This window comes from Schistocerca serialis, chromosome 2 (genome assembly GCF_023864345.2).
Source record: "Schistocerca serialis cubense isolate TAMUIC-IGC-003099 chromosome 2, iqSchSeri2.2, whole genome shotgun sequence".
Taxonomy (NCBI): Eukaryota; Metazoa; Arthropoda; class Insecta; order Orthoptera; family Acrididae; genus Schistocerca; species Schistocerca serialis.
The window spans coordinates 33,832,257-33,849,397 of record NC_064639.1 but is presented as its reverse complement, the minus strand read 5'-3'; the positions used below and the strand labels follow the sequence as shown (position 1 = coordinate 33,849,397).

At 44.0% G+C, this 17,141-nt stretch overlaps 1 protein-coding gene across 1 annotated transcript in view; it reads right to left on the bottom strand.

Moving 5' to 3' along the window:
- LOC126458642 (gustatory receptor 5a for trehalose-like) overlaps nt 1-17,141 on the bottom strand; it is a 190,649-nt gene that overhangs the window by 116,308 nt on the left and 57,200 nt on the right. The window contains exon 3 of the mRNA XM_050095809.1: nt 7,773-7,891. Coding sequence (XP_049951766.1) covers nt 7,773-7,891 — 119 coding nt within the window. The remainder of the gene's footprint in view (nt 1-7,772; nt 7,892-17,141) is intronic.

The following is a 17,141-nucleotide window of genomic DNA, read 5'->3' as shown; positions in this document are numbered from 1 at the left end:
TACACCACGACTGTATTATCCACTGACAGACTTCTTTGATTGTAGGTCGTTTTAAAGCTCCCTATCGGCGTGAATTCGTGTTCGGTTTCATCCATTTGTTCCATTCCTCTCTCTCAAACACTTTAAGTGGTTTATACATCGACGTTACCGTGAATGACCGAAATTGGAGAATGTCGACTTTCACCGGTGAATGTCAACAGAAACCAAATACGACGGTGAAAGATCGAATATTTCATTACATTGTTGTACATTCGTACCCTCTCCGCTGTGTGTCGATCGACAATCACAGATATGCTCCGGTGGAGGTCCAAAACAGAAGATTAAAAAAAGAAGCGACTGGCCTTCTCCCGCCAAATCCTTTGTCCTCAGAGTTATTCAGCTTTGTCAGTCTTATGCAAGCTTTGATAACGCGAGCAACGTTTTCTTAATTTTTTTCCGATACCCTAATTTATACTAAATGGATACTGCAGTAAATCGTGATCTTTTTCATGAAAAGTTAAAATGCATTAATTGCGGGTAAACGAGAAGACAATTGTTTTTATTTTTCTTAAGAAAAGTATTCTAAAATACTTTCTGAAGTGGTTTCTGCTAAAATCAAATGCAACACGCCTTTGGATTACAGACCATTAAAAAGTTTTGATGTTTTAAAAGTTAATGATGAAGAGAAGTTAACTGTACCATTAAAACCAGGGGGAACGAACATACAGTATTATGTTACCAATGAAGAATTGTACAGTATACTATATGAAACTCACAACAGAATAGGCCACGGAGGAAAAACACGTATGCTTAAAGAGTTGAAAGTTAAATACAACAATATTACAGACGAAGTTGTAATGTTGTATTTAAATTTATGCAAACAGTGTCAAATGAAACACAGTGCACCTAAGAAAGCTATTGTTGTGAAGCCAATGGTTAGTTCTGAATTAAACTCAAGATGTCAAGTTGATCTGATAGATCTGCAGTTAAACATAGATGGCGAATATAAGTTCATAATGGTGTATCAAGATCATTTAACTATGTTTGTCCAGCTACGACCTTTGAAAACTAAAAGAGCTGAAGAAGTAGCGCATCACGTTCTTTCAATATTTTTAACACTTGGTGCAACAGCAATATTGCACTCAGATAATGGTAGAGAATTTAGTAATCAAGTCATATCCGAAATATGCGCTATGTGAAAAGGTGTTAAAACAGTTCATGGAAAGCCTCGTCACAGTCAAACACAAGGCTCAGTTGAAAGGGCCATTCCAGGATATACAGAATATGCTAACTGCATGGATGAACGATAACTGTACAAATAAATGGTCAGATGGTTTATCCTTTGTTCAGTTTGCCAAGAACACTAGATATCACGAAGGAATACGCCAAAGTCCTTATGAAGCCACGTTTGGCGTTAAAGCAAAAAGAGCCATAGCATCGTCTTTTTTGCCTGGCGAACAAATCGCAAATATTGAAACTGAAGAACAATTCGAAGAAATTGCCAATACTTCTGAAACCGAAGAACAGCTTGAATAAATTGTTAATGCTTATAAAAAGAACTGAGCGGTGGTCATACCGAAAACCATATTTCAAAGAAAAATATTGAAGAGGACCTACAACCTACAACGTCTTCACATCAAATTCTGTCTGATAAACACGAGTTGATTTCTACAAAAAGAGTGGCCGCGAAAGAAAATCTTCTACTGCAAGCAACAAAGATGTTACGAACCTCCTGCTCAAATTGGTGACAATGTAAGAATACAAGTTCCTGATGTCTACCATGGTCGTACAGATAGCCGCAATGTGTTAGCGGTTGTTGTTGGGAGAGAAGACTCCGACTTCTATAAACTGGCAAATAAAAATGGTACCCTCAAGCAGCTTTATACACGTAATCAGTTAGTAATTTGTAAAGAAAAGTTACTGTCCATAGATGAGATTTCTTTTCACGAAATGTCGCTGAGAGAAGCAGCTGCAGCTAATTCGAGAAGCGGGAGACAAAGCTACACACGCTGTCATTGCAAAAGGAAGTGTTCCAGAAATAAATGCAGTTGTAAAAGCAAGGGACTCTTGTGCAATTCAAAGTGTCATAATAGTTTAAGTTGTTGCAATAAATAAGATTTGAATCACATAAGTAATTTCTTTATAACTATTATTTTCTTTTCTCATGTAGAGTGTATTGTGTATTTTAAATGCTTGGTCATTCCTTTCAGAAAGAGAGGCGAAAAAGTTACGTCACCCTTGTGACGTTTTATAGCGACTGAATAACGGATAAGAAAATATAAATCTCCAGCATGTTCAACATTCACCATTAGTGCATGGTGAATGTCAACATTTACCGGTGTAAGTCAGAAATAAGGGTATTTAGCAAATATTTCGGACATACACTATGCGACTATGTGAATGTTGACATTCACTGGTGAAAGTCGACATTCTCCAGATTTCGTTGTTTCACTGTAACACCGATACATCAAGTAGTTGCACTTGTGAAGTAAGTCCTCCCAGAATTACAGCAAGCTCTGCATTTCCCTGCCTCACTTTTTCTTTCACAGAATTTTTCAAATGACTTCTTGTGTCTATTGCCTATCTCGACTCAGCATCTCCGCTATATGGTGAGTAGCAACTTTCCTTCTCATAATATTGTTGCATTCCATCCTGGATTTTCCATTGTTTGAAAAATGGGTTTTTAGTTGCCCTGAGACCGAAAGCCGCATAAAAAGGAAAGTGACATCGGTTTTTGTCCTGTGGCCATAAACAATACAACAAGAAAAATGACGCAGTTTTTAATTGTCCTGAGGCCAACAACCACAAAAAGCAAAATTTCCTCACTTTCAGACTGTCTGAGACTGGCGCCAGGACATGTTCAATATGCTGTCCACCGTTTTCTGCCCCAAGTTCGAGAAACACCATATTCCACAACAGACCGGAGCGTCTCGGGGGCCACGTTCAGAATGCATTGTGCAGTGGGTGGCCTCAGTGAGCTCCGGTAGTATTTCGAGCACTGGACACAACATATTGCAAATAATCCCACAGCTAGAAGTCACACGGATTAAGATGAGGTGGTCTGGACGGCCAGGGCTAGGCTATAGGGAAATGGCGGCTGATAATTCTAGCATTTCCGAAATGTCTCTGCAGTAGTGGCTTCACTGGTTGTGCAATATGTGCGTAGGAGTACCATCTTGCATAAAAATGATACACCACTCACATCCACATTGTTGAAAGGTTGGAATCACTTTCGCGCGCAAAAGACTCTCATACCGTTTACCAGTCACGGGACAGGTAACAGAAACCGCAGGACTCATTTCGGAAACGTTCGGTGCTACGATAGACGATGCCGTCAACCTGCACCTCACAGTCACTTACGCGGAATCAAGTGGTACCGGTTGACGTGGATGTGGATTTTGCGTTCCCATATTCTGTCATTTTGCTCACTGAAATGTCCTGGGGGATGGACATGAGCTTCATCTATCCTCATAATGTTACATGGCCATTCATTGTCCACTTTCAAGGAACAAGAAATTCCAGAGCGAACGTTTGTCTTGCTGGCATAATAGCAGGAAGCAACTCCTGGACATAGGTGATTTTGTATGGATAGCAATGCAGGATGTTTCGTAGGATTTTTTACACCGTGCTCGCTCCCCCGTCCATTGCACGTTTGCCCACCACCGCCCCATCCCTTTTGCAATGCTGTGCGACAGACGGCGGATCAACTACCTTCCTCCCATGGTTTATTAAATTGTTGCATCAGTAATATTCACAACTGTCTGCACTTTCCTTTTCTGGAAATGGAATTATTACAGTCTTCTTGAAGTCCAAGATTATTTCTCAGGTCTTAAATACCTTGCATTTCGTGTGGAATATTTCTGTTATGGTATTTTCCCCGAAATATCTCCATAATTATGAGGGAATGTTGACTACTTCCGCTTCCTTCTTTCCACTTAAGTCTTTCAGTCCTCTCTCCAATTGAAGAGTGGAAATGGAACACGTTCTAACTTCCAAATGTTACGTTTGTCAGGAGAATGAAAAAGACATGTGTCTCTCTTTGTACATAACTAATTGAGACGGTATTCTGATACCATAGAATAATGCTTCTTACAGTATTACTGCAACAAAAGTAATGAGACAAATTAGAAAATAAATACCTTATTAAGAACGTTCTAATCGCCAAAGCAGGTAACTGGCTTGTGAAAAAATGGCACTTAAGAAAGTTTTCTGTTTTCACTTTACAATTCTTCTCCCAGTATTTTACCTCCAATCTCAATTTCATGTCTATTATCATCCCTTTCCATAATATTCATGTTGCTTTCCTTTGTACTGTCCTACTTTTTCCTTCCACTTTCAGCCTCCCCATATTTGCTTAGTACTGGCTTGCATCTAAACTCTTGATATTCAGACTTGCTTCTTTTTTCTCCTAAGGTTTCTTTGATTTTTCTGTGGGCGGCATCTGTCTTTGCCATTTTCATGAATGCTTCAACACCTCATTTTTTTTATAAGAGGTGAAAGACAATAACTCAAAAAAACTTCTAGCTCCATATCTCGGTATGTGCTGGTTTTAAGAAAAACTAATGTGCCACTTGTTACCAAATGTACAGTTTACAAGATTACTCGCATTGTCACGGACCTATCATGCCGTGTTAGTGTGTGACTGTTTTTACACTTTGAGGTGTGTCCTTGCTTCGTGAAAAATTGTAACAAATCATTGTCTGCCCACGCCAGTTTGCCCTCGATGTGACTGTTGTCTACGACAGGTTCGATTTACGGAAGAAGGGAGCTCTCTTCTGCCCGGAGATGACGGGACACTTTATCCCTAATCCTCCTAAACGGCTAGTAGCCTGAGCATGAGAGACCCGCTCGCGGTACAGCGATATCCTACTAAGGGCCGGCGTTCTCCAACACCCGTCCCAGAGAAACTTCTAAAGGCCAAAGCGATAAAACCAAGAGTAGGAAATGCCCAGTGGAAATGTTTACATTCTGCTCTCGGTTCTGGTTGGCTGGAAGACCTCGGTGTTAAATAATTTCGTGTACTGTTTAGCAGGTAGCGAAATCGTGGATTCCGTTGGCAGCCCTCGGGGGATGTAGAAGTCCGGGGAGGAAGTGGTGTTTTCGTAGTGAAGTCGGGAGAAGAGTAGTCTTTGAGATCAACCGAGCTGTTTTTCCAGTAAAGAAACTTGACAGGCTCAGAAAGTGCGTTTCCGTGCGCGGGCGTGAATTTTGAGTCATTCCGGTTTTTCTAGGACAGTATGGAAGACGCTCAGTAGACAGTGACCTCATATTAGGTTGTGGAGCCCAATAGCTGGCTGGTCCGTGGTGTTTAGCGAACGTGACGAACTTGACAAAGTTTGCGTTGGAGCCAGTAAGTTTTATTCATTTCCGTGGAACTTTAGTGTGATGCTTTTGTGCCACTCTTTCCCTGTTGTTGTGGATATTATGAGCGGAAGTCGCAAGGAACCGGATGGAGCAGATGTACTGAACTGTTAGCGGTGTCCTTTATCGAGTCCAGTGCTTGGATCTCGGAATATTTCCTAAAGTGTTTGGACTGCTCTAAAGGCATTTTAATTATTGACTTCGGACTAATCAGAAGTTTTAACCATGTCTCGCAGGTCAAAGCTAGGCTGGCAACCCTTATTTAGGGTGATGTCACAGACGCTATAGTGTAAAGAAGCAGTCCAGGTCTGCTAATAAATGTATATGAGAAAAGCTGCGGTACAGTACGTCGAGTAATTTGTCTCTCGCTCTCCACATCGTATAGTGAGTGTGTAGTATATTGGTAGCAGAGGCGGTTCGGCTGGTGCTCTGCGTGACGCCGCAGAAGCTCAGAGGCACGGATGAGGGGAATGTTTCGAAATACCAGCATAATCGAGCAAGAGACAATTTTTTAAAAAATACACTGCCTGGCAAAGAAATGAAGCAAATGAAAGGAGAGGAGGAAATGAAATGAAACTTAATGGGTCGAAACGGTACATGATTACAAAATCGAATCAAATTTACGTAGAACTTGGCAGTATCAGCCTACTTACTATTTTGACGTTGGACCCCCTGTGGCCTGGATACATGCTCTAATTCGATTGCGAAGGGCGTCATGAAGAAGTTATGTCCTTCCTGAGGCAAGCAAGCCCACAACTATTGTAATTGCTCCTTGATATGCTGAATATTGTGACTAGGGTAAATTGACGTGCGAGCCGGTGAGACTCATATTCCATCGTGGGATCATGCTGGCAACAGGAGTATCTCAACATCGTGCTGGCACTTCATAGAGACGCACCATGTGTGGACGATCATCCAGATGAAAAATGGCACCTCGATGCTGTCGGGTGAGAGGCAACACGTTGTACTTTCACAGTCGCTCAGTCGCTAGCAGCGGTGACCTGAAGTCACACCCAATAGCTCCCCAACTCATACCACACAGTGCTGCGCCCCCCCTGTCCCCCCCACCCCCACCCGCCATACATCCCGTGCCGCCACCATACTCCCTGATGCTGATGAGGTAGTGCAGAACCGGGACTCATCGCTAAAAACAAAAAACAATGTCAGGCCATTCATCAGCCGTCGGTACTTACCAATCACTGCACCACTACAAACGGAGCCGTTTGTGTTGTGGTGTGTTAACGGCGGCCCACACGCGGGACGGTAATTCCCTATTCCAGCCGTTGCTTGAGTCCGACCAATGGTGCGGGACAACACAGAATGTTACAGGGACTCCACTGCCTGTGCTCTGATGACAGAGAAAGTGTGGAGGTGTTACGATGTGCTTGGTGCATAATTCACTCATCCTTCCTCGTACTGAGCAGACGTGGTAAACCGAAACCATGATACCCTGTATATATCTGGATACTGCATTATTCCACTTGCAGGTCTCATGGAGGCCCACAATGATGCCCCTTTCAAATTCTGTCAGGTCCTGATAATGCTGTCTCACACGAGAACGCAGCATCTCTTTGTCCTTCACAGAGATCACTTAAAATCTAATGTTGTTCACGCCCATTGTATACCCTACCACGTCTGTTAACAACACTAAAGACGAACAAAAAGATACAGGTGTTCGGTTTTTCCGCGCGCTGTTCGAGAGTGTCATAGTAGAGAATTATTGTGAAGACGGTTCGATGAACACTCTGCCAGGCACCTAAGTGTGATCTACAGATTTTCCATGTAGATGTAGCTGTAGATCGCTGATGTACTCTCTCTTCTGGGTGCTTCAGGCAATCCTTAGTAATGTTAACTTACTTCTTTCTTGTCAAGCGTTAACCGTGTATTCGGATACAATTGAAATATTGTAAACAATTCTTTCATGTCAAATGACCTTGAGTTCTGGTTGCTAAGACGAAATACATGTAGTACTGCTAGAGCACTAGTGAGAAATGACAGTGCATGGAGCCAAAATGGGGCGTTTTCGATCTGTTAGCGTAAAACGTAACTTCAGTTGTTGTTGTAACAGCGAGTAATAATTCGAAATTCTGAATCCCTCGTTGTCCCTCCAGCCTAGTGTTAATGTAATGGTGGAGTGGAGACGTAGTGTGTCAGGTGCGCGACCCTCCCTTGCGATCTGGCCTGGGTAGGATGAGTTAATGTCTTTTGTGTTGCCTTCCTCTGCGTCATTACCACTAAACGGCAGTATAAGCTTTGACGCCGTGACTATCACCCGCTACCAGGACCTGACTGACTGAGCAGGAGCACATCTCCTCAGTGAGCAGCTGTCACTAATCCGACTGCTAGGTCCTCCTAACTTATGCAGTTTTGAGCCGGCCAATTTGCAACACTCCTCGGCATGGGGTAACTTGTACGGACCCTGGGCTACTTACATGTGCGGCCGATGGTGAGACTTTGCGAAGACATGTGCAGGCAGCTGAGAACAGCGAAGACCGTCGATCCCACCAGGCTAAACATGGCGTAGATCACTCGCAGACTTGTCCACTGGAATCTGCAACAGCGTACGGGTTTCAGGACACACTCTGGCGCTTCCTTAAATTTCTTTCACATTTTGATGTAAGTAAACATATTTCTATAAAATGTGACGATATAATCACTTTTTTATTGACAGCTGTATTGTAATGACATTTTATTCTCCTAGCAGGTCATTACACAATAACCAGTATTGAAATTCGTTAACAAATGTTTTACTAGATCACTATTCAAGAATAAAAACGGAGTTCATCAGATCACGGACCATGTTGAAAAATGCAAGTGCATTCTTAAGTTTTTTCCTATGACAAAAATAGCGAACCTGAGTCAGGATACGTGCGTTTCGATAATGTAGTTTGCTACAACTGTCGTTCAGTTTGTTAGCTGCAGAACAAGATAATCATGTGAAAGAAAAATCTTGAAAAGGAAAGATTAGTGGCTCCACCAGTATCGTTGAACTTCTGTGTGAAAGTAAGACAACTTAGAGCAAATATGACATGGAACTGATATGCTACTCTGGACATAATACGGATTAAATATTAACATAAATAGTTGAGTGATAATAAAGGAGGAGGATATAGAGCCGAAAATTATTGCAATTTCTACGAATTACGTAGAAGTAGTGAAAGCTTTTTCTTATCTAAGATGTCGTAATGCATAATATGTACGAACCAAGAATGATATAAACGCAGACTGGCACAGAAACGGAAAATTTTTCTAAATAAACGTAATTATCAAAAATTAATATCATTATACGAGGGTTGGAATTTAAAAAGTGGCAACTATTTACTCACAACCGATACAAAAGAGTTACATGTTTGCACCTGTTACTGTCCTTCAAAGTTGTCACCAGCGTTATGTAGAACCAGTTACCAGCGATGTGGAAGGCGTAGTATACCGTTAGCAGAGCCTGTTCTGTTGATGGTGCGAATGGAGCGGTCTGCTGCCTATTGAATCTCTGGAAAAGTTCTCAAGCGAATTCCACGAAGTGGTTCCTTCATCCTCGGAATCAAATCAAAGTCACAACGACTAAGTCCGGGGAGTATGGTGGATGGTACAGTACTTCCCAGTCCCATCGACCGAACAGAGCAGTCACAGCTTGCGCTGTATGCGACCGCGCATTGTCGTGCAAAATAATGGTTGGGTTGCGCAGAAAGTGCCTCCGCTTCTTTCGCAAAGGTGGTCGCAGGTGATGCTCCAAACACGAACAGTAATACTGTGCACTGACAGTCTGCCGTGGAGGAACGTAATGCGTTAAGATAACACCATCACAGTCGTTAGGATAACACCATCACCATAACTTTAGACCGCTCCATTCGCATCATCAACAGAACAGGCTCTGCTAACGGTATACTACGCCTTCCACATCGCTGGTAACTGGTTCTACATAAAGCTTATGACTACTTTGAGGGACAGTAGCAGGCGCAAACATGTAACTCTTTTGTATCGGTTGTGAATAAATAGTTGCACACTACTTAAGTTCCAACCCTTGTAATTGGGCCATAGCTGATCCCAAGCCCGACTGAAAAAGGTAGATGGGAAGGAATAACACTTTCAAAAATTTTGGTTGACCTGGCCTGGCCCAGATGTGGAGGAGACCTCAACAGCAGTGAAGACGTAGACGAAGACTATCGGTATTGGAGAACTGGCAGAAGAAAGACAAAAAGAAATAAAAGTAGCCACATACAACATAAGAACTATGAGACTAGCCGAAGACGTTGAGAGACAGGGACAAGAACTGCCAGACATTAAATGGGATGCCACGTGTACCTGTGAGTCACCTCTCCAAGGAGAAACTCCCCCACGAGGTCACATCTTCTTACAAAATAGTGAGGATTCTACTGTGTATGGAGTTGGTATTCTAGTCAACGATAATATCAAAGAATTCGTTTACAAAATGGTCTGCGTTTCTTCTAGAGTGACATACATTGTCCTCAAATTGAGCAGCAAATTTTCCATACAAATCATTCAGGTGTATGTTCCAAGCAGCAGTTCTGATGAAGGGATGTTGAATAACTATACAGAGGTGTCACTAAAACCAAAGATTCTGAGAAACACAACTGGGTATCATCATGAGAAATTTCACTGCAAAAGGAGGGCAAAAGAAAGATGAAAACCCGTGGAACTTTGGTATCTATGCGTTAGGCTGCAGAAATGGAAGAGGTGAACGAATGCCAGAATATCTTAGAGCTGAAAATCTCTCTTTTATGAATGCTTTCGCTGAGAAGCCCGTCCAGCGTAAATGGACATCGATCAGCCCTGATGGTCAGATCAAGAATGCGCACAAAACAAAAAATAGAACTGCAAAGATACGTCTGTACTCGATAAATTCGACATCGACCTTCACATTGATCTCATAATGGAACGATAAAAATGATACGGAAGTATACTTTTCCAAGAGAAAATGACTTAGGAAAATACAAAGCATCATTTCAGCGAACTTTATCTGAGATACGTGGTCCAACAGAAGATATGAAGTCCTTAGAAGTCAACGAACTTGCTGAGAAAATGACAACAGACATCAAAATTGCAGCACTCCAGAAATCTAACAGGAACTCACAACTATCAGTTAATACCATTCAGATCATCAAAGAAAGGAAGGCAATGATCGGGGTTACAGCAGAGTATACAACTCTTAATAAGACTGTCCGGAAAGATATAAGAAAAGATATGAGGGAATTTAACAATAATCTGACATGCAGACGATTGAAAACAGCCGAAACATGAAAATTTTAAATACAGTATGTCTACAGGGAGAACTAATATTACGAAACTCAAGAATAAGAAAAGAGTGATAGTCACAGATAGACATAATATTACTGAATTTTTTTAGAGATTTCTACCATGAGTTGTATACTGTAACCACAGACAGACCGTCAGAGCAAGAACAAGCAGCTCTGAATGATGCACAGGAAGAAACACTAGAAGTAATCACTGCTGCAGTTGAAAATTCGCTTAAACAACTAAAACAAAATCCCCTGGGGAGGATATGATAACAAATTAAATCTGAAACTAGGATCAAGTAACTCGTTGGGAGCTGTGGGGATACTTATCAACAAATGCATCAACTCCGCAAGAATAACAGAAAAATGGAAAAAATATTGAAGTGGTACTACTCCACAAAAAAGGGTGATAAGGAAAACTTCTAGGACTATTGTCCGGTCAGTTTGTTACCACAACGTTACAAACTCCTGATTAAAATTGTAACAAACCACGTCACAACAGAACTGGATGTATATCAACCTGTTGCGCAACGTTGGAATTCGGGAAGCTGTTTCGCCTATGGATCACATCAAGGCTCACCTTCTTCTCGAGAAAATAACTGAGTATAACAGCCGGATTCATCTGGCCTTTAAAGAATAACGAAAACCTTTCGACTCCGTGGAAGTTTGTAATATCATGAAGGTCCTTGAAAACGCTAGGATAAATTCAGTGTATATAAAGCTCCTGAAATACGTCTGTGAACAGGCGACTATGAAAGAATGGATGAAAACCTTATCACCAGTACGATTCCAGCAGGCAAAGGAGTTCGCCAAAATCACACCATTTCTCTGAAATTCTTCACACTTGCATTGGAGGATGTATTCAAATTACTTGGCTGGAGTAACAGAAGAATAAAAGTCAGTGAGTCACGTCTGAATTATGTACTCCTTGCCGATGGTGTTATGCTCATAAGTGAAGATTTGAAATAACAAAAGAGTATGATCCAAGAACTAGAAGTTGTCTCTGTGAAGACTGACTTGGAAATAAACAGTAATAGAACAAAAATGCTAATCACAGTCAACCAACCACTTACAGCAGAAGCTGCTGACGAATACTTCTACCTTAGCCACAAAATTAAACTGGGGAGAAATAATCAAAATGTAAGAATTGCTCGCAGAATATGACTGAGTTGGGCAGCACTCCAGAAGCTGGAATTATGACTCTAAAGTAGTCGTAAGCTACAGCGCACACAACGAGCCTTGGAGCGCCAGATGCTAGGAGTCAGTCAGACATTAGAAGGAGAAGAAAGGTAACAGAAATCTTGGAGAAAACTGCAAGACTGACGTGGCACTGGGTCGGACACGTAGCTCGACGAGATCAGGTAAACTGCAACAATTGTTCACTGCAGATTATTATGGGTCCACACGAGGGGCCTTGGAAGATCCCAATAATGACGTGAAGCTGGAACACGATGGTACCAGGTGGCTCAAAACGGAAGACAGTGGAAACATATGGAAGAGGCCTATATCCAGCAGAGGACTGAGATAGGCTGAACAAGACGGGATAGGATATGAGGCGATCTCTGCAATAAGAATGCAATAATTTCTTATGGGTTTCTATTTACTCTTTAACGTTTTTCTCGTTATGGTGATCTCATGAAACAAAACAAAAATGATTTTTGATAAAACTTCAAACATGTTTTCGTGCACTAGTGCCATATTGATAAATACCGCCGTACGTTTTGGACAGAAGACAGACACACTGCGATGTGCAGATTGTATTACTTTGCTCATGGAGACGGAAGAATATTTAGAGAAACTCCTCAGTACGATGAAAAGAACTTTGTGGAGCAATTACAGTTTCAGAATAAACAAAAGAGTCGAAAGTGACGGTAAGCATACGCAGTACTGAAGAAGAAAATGAATCTCTAACGGCGACACCGGGCGAGTTGGCGCAGCGGTCAATTGGTTAGCACACTGGACTCGCAATCGGGAGGACGACGGTTCAATCCCGTCTCCGGCCATCCTGATTTAGGTTTTCCGTGATTTCCCTGAATCGCTTCAGGCAAATGCCGGGATGGTTACTTTGAAAGGGCACGGCCGATTTCCTTCCCCATCCTTCCCTCACCCGAGCTTGCGCTCCATCTCTAATGACCTCGCTGTCGACGGGACATTAAACACTAATCTCCTCCTCCTCCTCCTCCGCAGCGGTCAGCACACTGCACTCGCGTGCGAGTGGACGACGGTTCGGATCCCTGTCCGGCGGTCCAAGTTTAAGATTTCCGTGATTTCCCTAAATCGTTTCAGGCAAATATGAGGACGGTTCCTTTGAAATAGGCTGATTTCCTTGCCCACCCTTCGTAACCCGAGGTTGTGCTCCGTCTCTGATGATCTCGTTGTGGACGGGACGTTAAACTTCAGTCTTTCTCCTTCCTTGCTTCTTTCCTTCTAATAATTAGAATTTGAAGTGATGTGTTAGAAGTGAACCAAGACTTTATGTTTTTTTCCGGAAGCTAAAGCACAAGGCATGGTAGAAGACGGAAAGAAATTTCGAGCAAAATGCAGACGCCATTATCGCATTTCATTTGAGAAAGAACTTATCCAACAGCAAGAAAATCATTCTGGAAATAAGGAAACGGATTATGAAAGCGTTTTGCTGGATTTCTTACGGCGTGCGCAAACGCCCAGGACACTCGGCACCTTTAAACACTCTGTCACTTGGAGGACAACCAGATCTAAGCTGCCTTTCCGAAGATCTCGCCATCAATCACGGTGGTTGGATCAAAAACGTCACAAGGGTCCCTGGTTCGGAAAGGAACGAGTCGAAAGCTACAAGTGAAAGTCATTTAGGTACTTCTGACAGTGGAACATATGTACCGTTACTGTTAATGCTAAGAATATAGTATACGCAACTTTTAGAGGTGGTAGTGTGGACCAAAACAAGAAAAAACGTCTGCTAAACGTGCTCTAAAATGCATGCCTTAAGAGCTATGAGCTCTGGTTCTATACAGGAGATGTGTTTCAGACTACCTTCTCAGGTATGCATTTTAGAGCCCATGTTTACTGGACCTTTTTTCTTGCTTTGGTCCATACTACCACCTCTGAAAGTTGCCTACCCTACATTATCAGCAACAACGGTACCGGTATATGTGTTCCACTGTCACTGGTTTTAGAACTGTTTTCGCTCATAACTTTCGACTCCTTCGTTTCTGGTACACAGACCGTTACCTCAAATTGATACTTTTTTTTTTTTTGTGGTTTTAGGGCGCAAAACTGCTATGGTCATTAGCGCCCAGCCCGTGACGTAGAAAAACGGGAAAAAAACGAAATTTAAAATCAGCAGCAATGGAAACAAAGTCAGAAAATTTGAGAAACTAAAGGCAGAAGGAATGCTTAAAAGTCCACTATAGAAAGGGGTTGGTTGTCCCCCAAAAAAAAGCTTCAAATGACTGACGTCATTTCACTGTCACTAATAAACTGTAGAACGCGGTCAGCTGAGCGCGTGTCATCTGCTAAAATCGACGATAGATCAGGCGATAGCTGTAGACGGGAGCGTAACGGATTAAAATAGGGGCATTCAATTAAAAGGTGTCTGACCGTCCACAGCTGAGAGCAGTGGGGACAGAGTGGGGGAGGATCACCGCTTAAAAGATGTCGATGACTGAAAAGACAGTGCCCTATCCGGAGTCGGGCTAAAATTACCTCCTCCCGACGACGCGTTCGGGAGGAAGAGGTCCAAGCGCAAGGAACGGCTTTCACTTCCCGCAATTTATTGTGGGGAAGTGTTGACCAATGCGCATGCCATAAATGAGTAACTTGGCGACATAAACCGCTCCGTAGATCGGTAAACGGAAGAGACTGAAGAGCCGGCCGAGGAAGAGAGACTGCAGCCTTGGCCGCTATATCGGCCGCCTCATTTCCACAGATACCAGCGTGTCCCGGGAGCCAGAGGAACGCCACTGAGACGCCCCCCAGGTGGAGCAAGCGCAGACAGTCCTGAATCCGGTGGACCAGAGGGTGCACAGGGTAAAGAGCTTGGAGACTTAGGAGAGAGCTGAGAGAATCTGAGCAGATTACGTACTGTATCCGCTGATGGCGGCGGATGTAGTGGACAGCCTGGAGAACAGCGTAAAGCTCCGCAGTATAAACCGAACACTGGTCGGGAAGCCGAAAGTGATTTGGGGTGTCGCCAACAATATAGGCACCCCCTACACCTAACGATGTTTTCGAGCCATCGGTGTAAATAAATGTGGCTTCCGTCATTTGTGCACATAGAGCAGCAAACGCCCGACGGTAAACAAGTGGGGTACCATCCTTGGGAAATTGACATAGGTCTCTGAGCAAGTCGATCCGGGGACGGTGCCAAGGCGGTGCTGTACCCCAAGTTGTCAAGAAGGTTTTAGGAAAGCGGAAGGAAAGAGAATGGAGCAGTTGACGGAAGCGGACTCCCGGGGGTAGTAGGGAGGAGGAGCGGCCTGCATACCCGACATCAAAGGAGGCGTCGAAAAAAAGGTTATGGGCTGGATTAGCAGGCATGGAAGACAGATGGCTAGCATAACGACTCAGAAGGACTGCCCGCCGATTGGACAGCGGAGGTTCAGCAGTCTCAGCATAAAGGCTTTCCACAGGGCTGGTGTAAAAAGCTCCAGACACTAAACGTAATCCACGGTGGTGGATAGAGTCGAGACGCCGAAGAATAGACGGCCGAGCAGAGGAGTAGACTATGCTTCCATAATCGAATTTCGAGCGCACTAAGGCGCGATATAGGCGGAGAAGGACCACACGGTCCGCTCCCCAAGAGGTACCATTCAGGACACGGAGGGTGTTAAGGGAACGCAGACAGCGAGCCGAAAGATACGAAACGTGGGAGGACCAGCACAGTTTTCTGTCAAACATAAGACCCAAGAATTTAGCGACGTCGGAAAACGGAAGGTTGACAGGACCTAGATGTAAGGAGGGTGGAAGAAACTCCTTACGTCGCCAAAAATTAACACAAACGGTCTTACTAGGTGAGAAACGGAAGCCGGTTTCGATGCTCCACGAGTGGAGGCGATCAAGACATCCTTGAAGACGTCTTTCAAGAAGGCTGGTCCGTTGAGAGCTGTAGTAGATCGCAAAATCGTCCACAAAGAGGGAGCCCGAGACATCAGGAAGGAGACAATCCATAATTGGATTAATGGCGATGGCAAACAGTACAACACTCAGCACGGAGCCCTGGGGTACCCCGTTTTCTTGGGAGAAAGTACGGGAGAGAGTAGTGTTCACCCGCACCCGAAATGTGCGCTCTGCCATAAATTCGCGAAGAAAAAGGGGCAGCCGGCCTCTAAAGCCCCAAGAGAACAGTGTGCGGAGGATGCCTGTCCTCCAACAGGTATCGTACGCTCTCTCCAGATCAAAAAATATTGCTACCGTTTGGCGTTTCCGGAGAAAATTGTTCATGATATAAGTGGAGAGAGCAACAAGATGGTCAACAGCAGAACGATGCTTTCGGAATCCGCATTGGGCTGGTGTTAAAAGACTGCGGGACTCCAGCCACCAAGCTAAACGGTAATTCACCATACGCTCCAAAACCTTACAGACACTACTCGTGAGAGAAATGGGGCGATAGCTAGAGGGGAGATGTTTGTCCTTTCCAGGTTTCGGAACGGGAACGACAATAGCTTCCCGCCATCGCCTGGGAAAGGTACTGTCGGTCCAAATTCGATTATAAAGGCGAAGGAGGTAACGCAGGCTATGGGTTGATAAATGCAGCAACATTTGGACGTGGATACCATCCGGTCCTGGGGCGGAGGAGCGAGAAGAAGAGAGTGCATGTTGGAGTTCGCGCATGGAGAAAACAGTATTGTAGCTTTCGCGATTTTGAGAGGAGAAAGCAAGATGTCGCACTTCCGCTGCACGTTTCTTCGGGAGAAACGCTGGCGGGTAATTTGAAGAGCTCGAAATCTCAGCAAAGTGCTGACCCAATGAGTTAGAAATTGCGACGGGGTCCACTAAGGTATCATGCGCGACAGTGAGCCCAGAGACCGGGGAGAAACTAGGCGCGCCTGAGACCCGTCGAAGCCGACTCCAAACTTCCGAGGAGGGAGTGAAGTTGTTAAATGAGCTAGTAAGGAATTTCCAGCTTGCCTTCTTGCTATCGCGGATGACGCGACGGCATCGCGCACGAGGCTGCTTATATCGGATACAGTTGGCCAAAGTCGGATGGTGACGGAAAATGCGAAGAGCACGTCGCCGCTCACGTATTGCGTCACGGCATGCCTCGTTCCACCAAGAAACTGGAGGGCGCCGGGGCAATTCGGAGGTGCGTGGTATTGAACGTTCCGCAGCTGTGAGAATAACGTCGGTAAAATGTGTGGCCTCATCGTCGACGCTGGGAAAGCGACGGTCATCGAATGTCGCTAGAGACGAAAAAAGTGTCCAATCGGCTTGGGCAAACTCCCAGCGTCGCGAGCGCATATATGGCAGTTGAGGCTGCAGTCTAAGAACACATGGAAAGTGGTCACTCGAGTGTGTATCATCAAGGGCGAACCATTCGAAGCGCCGAGCTAGCGGAACAGTACCGACCGC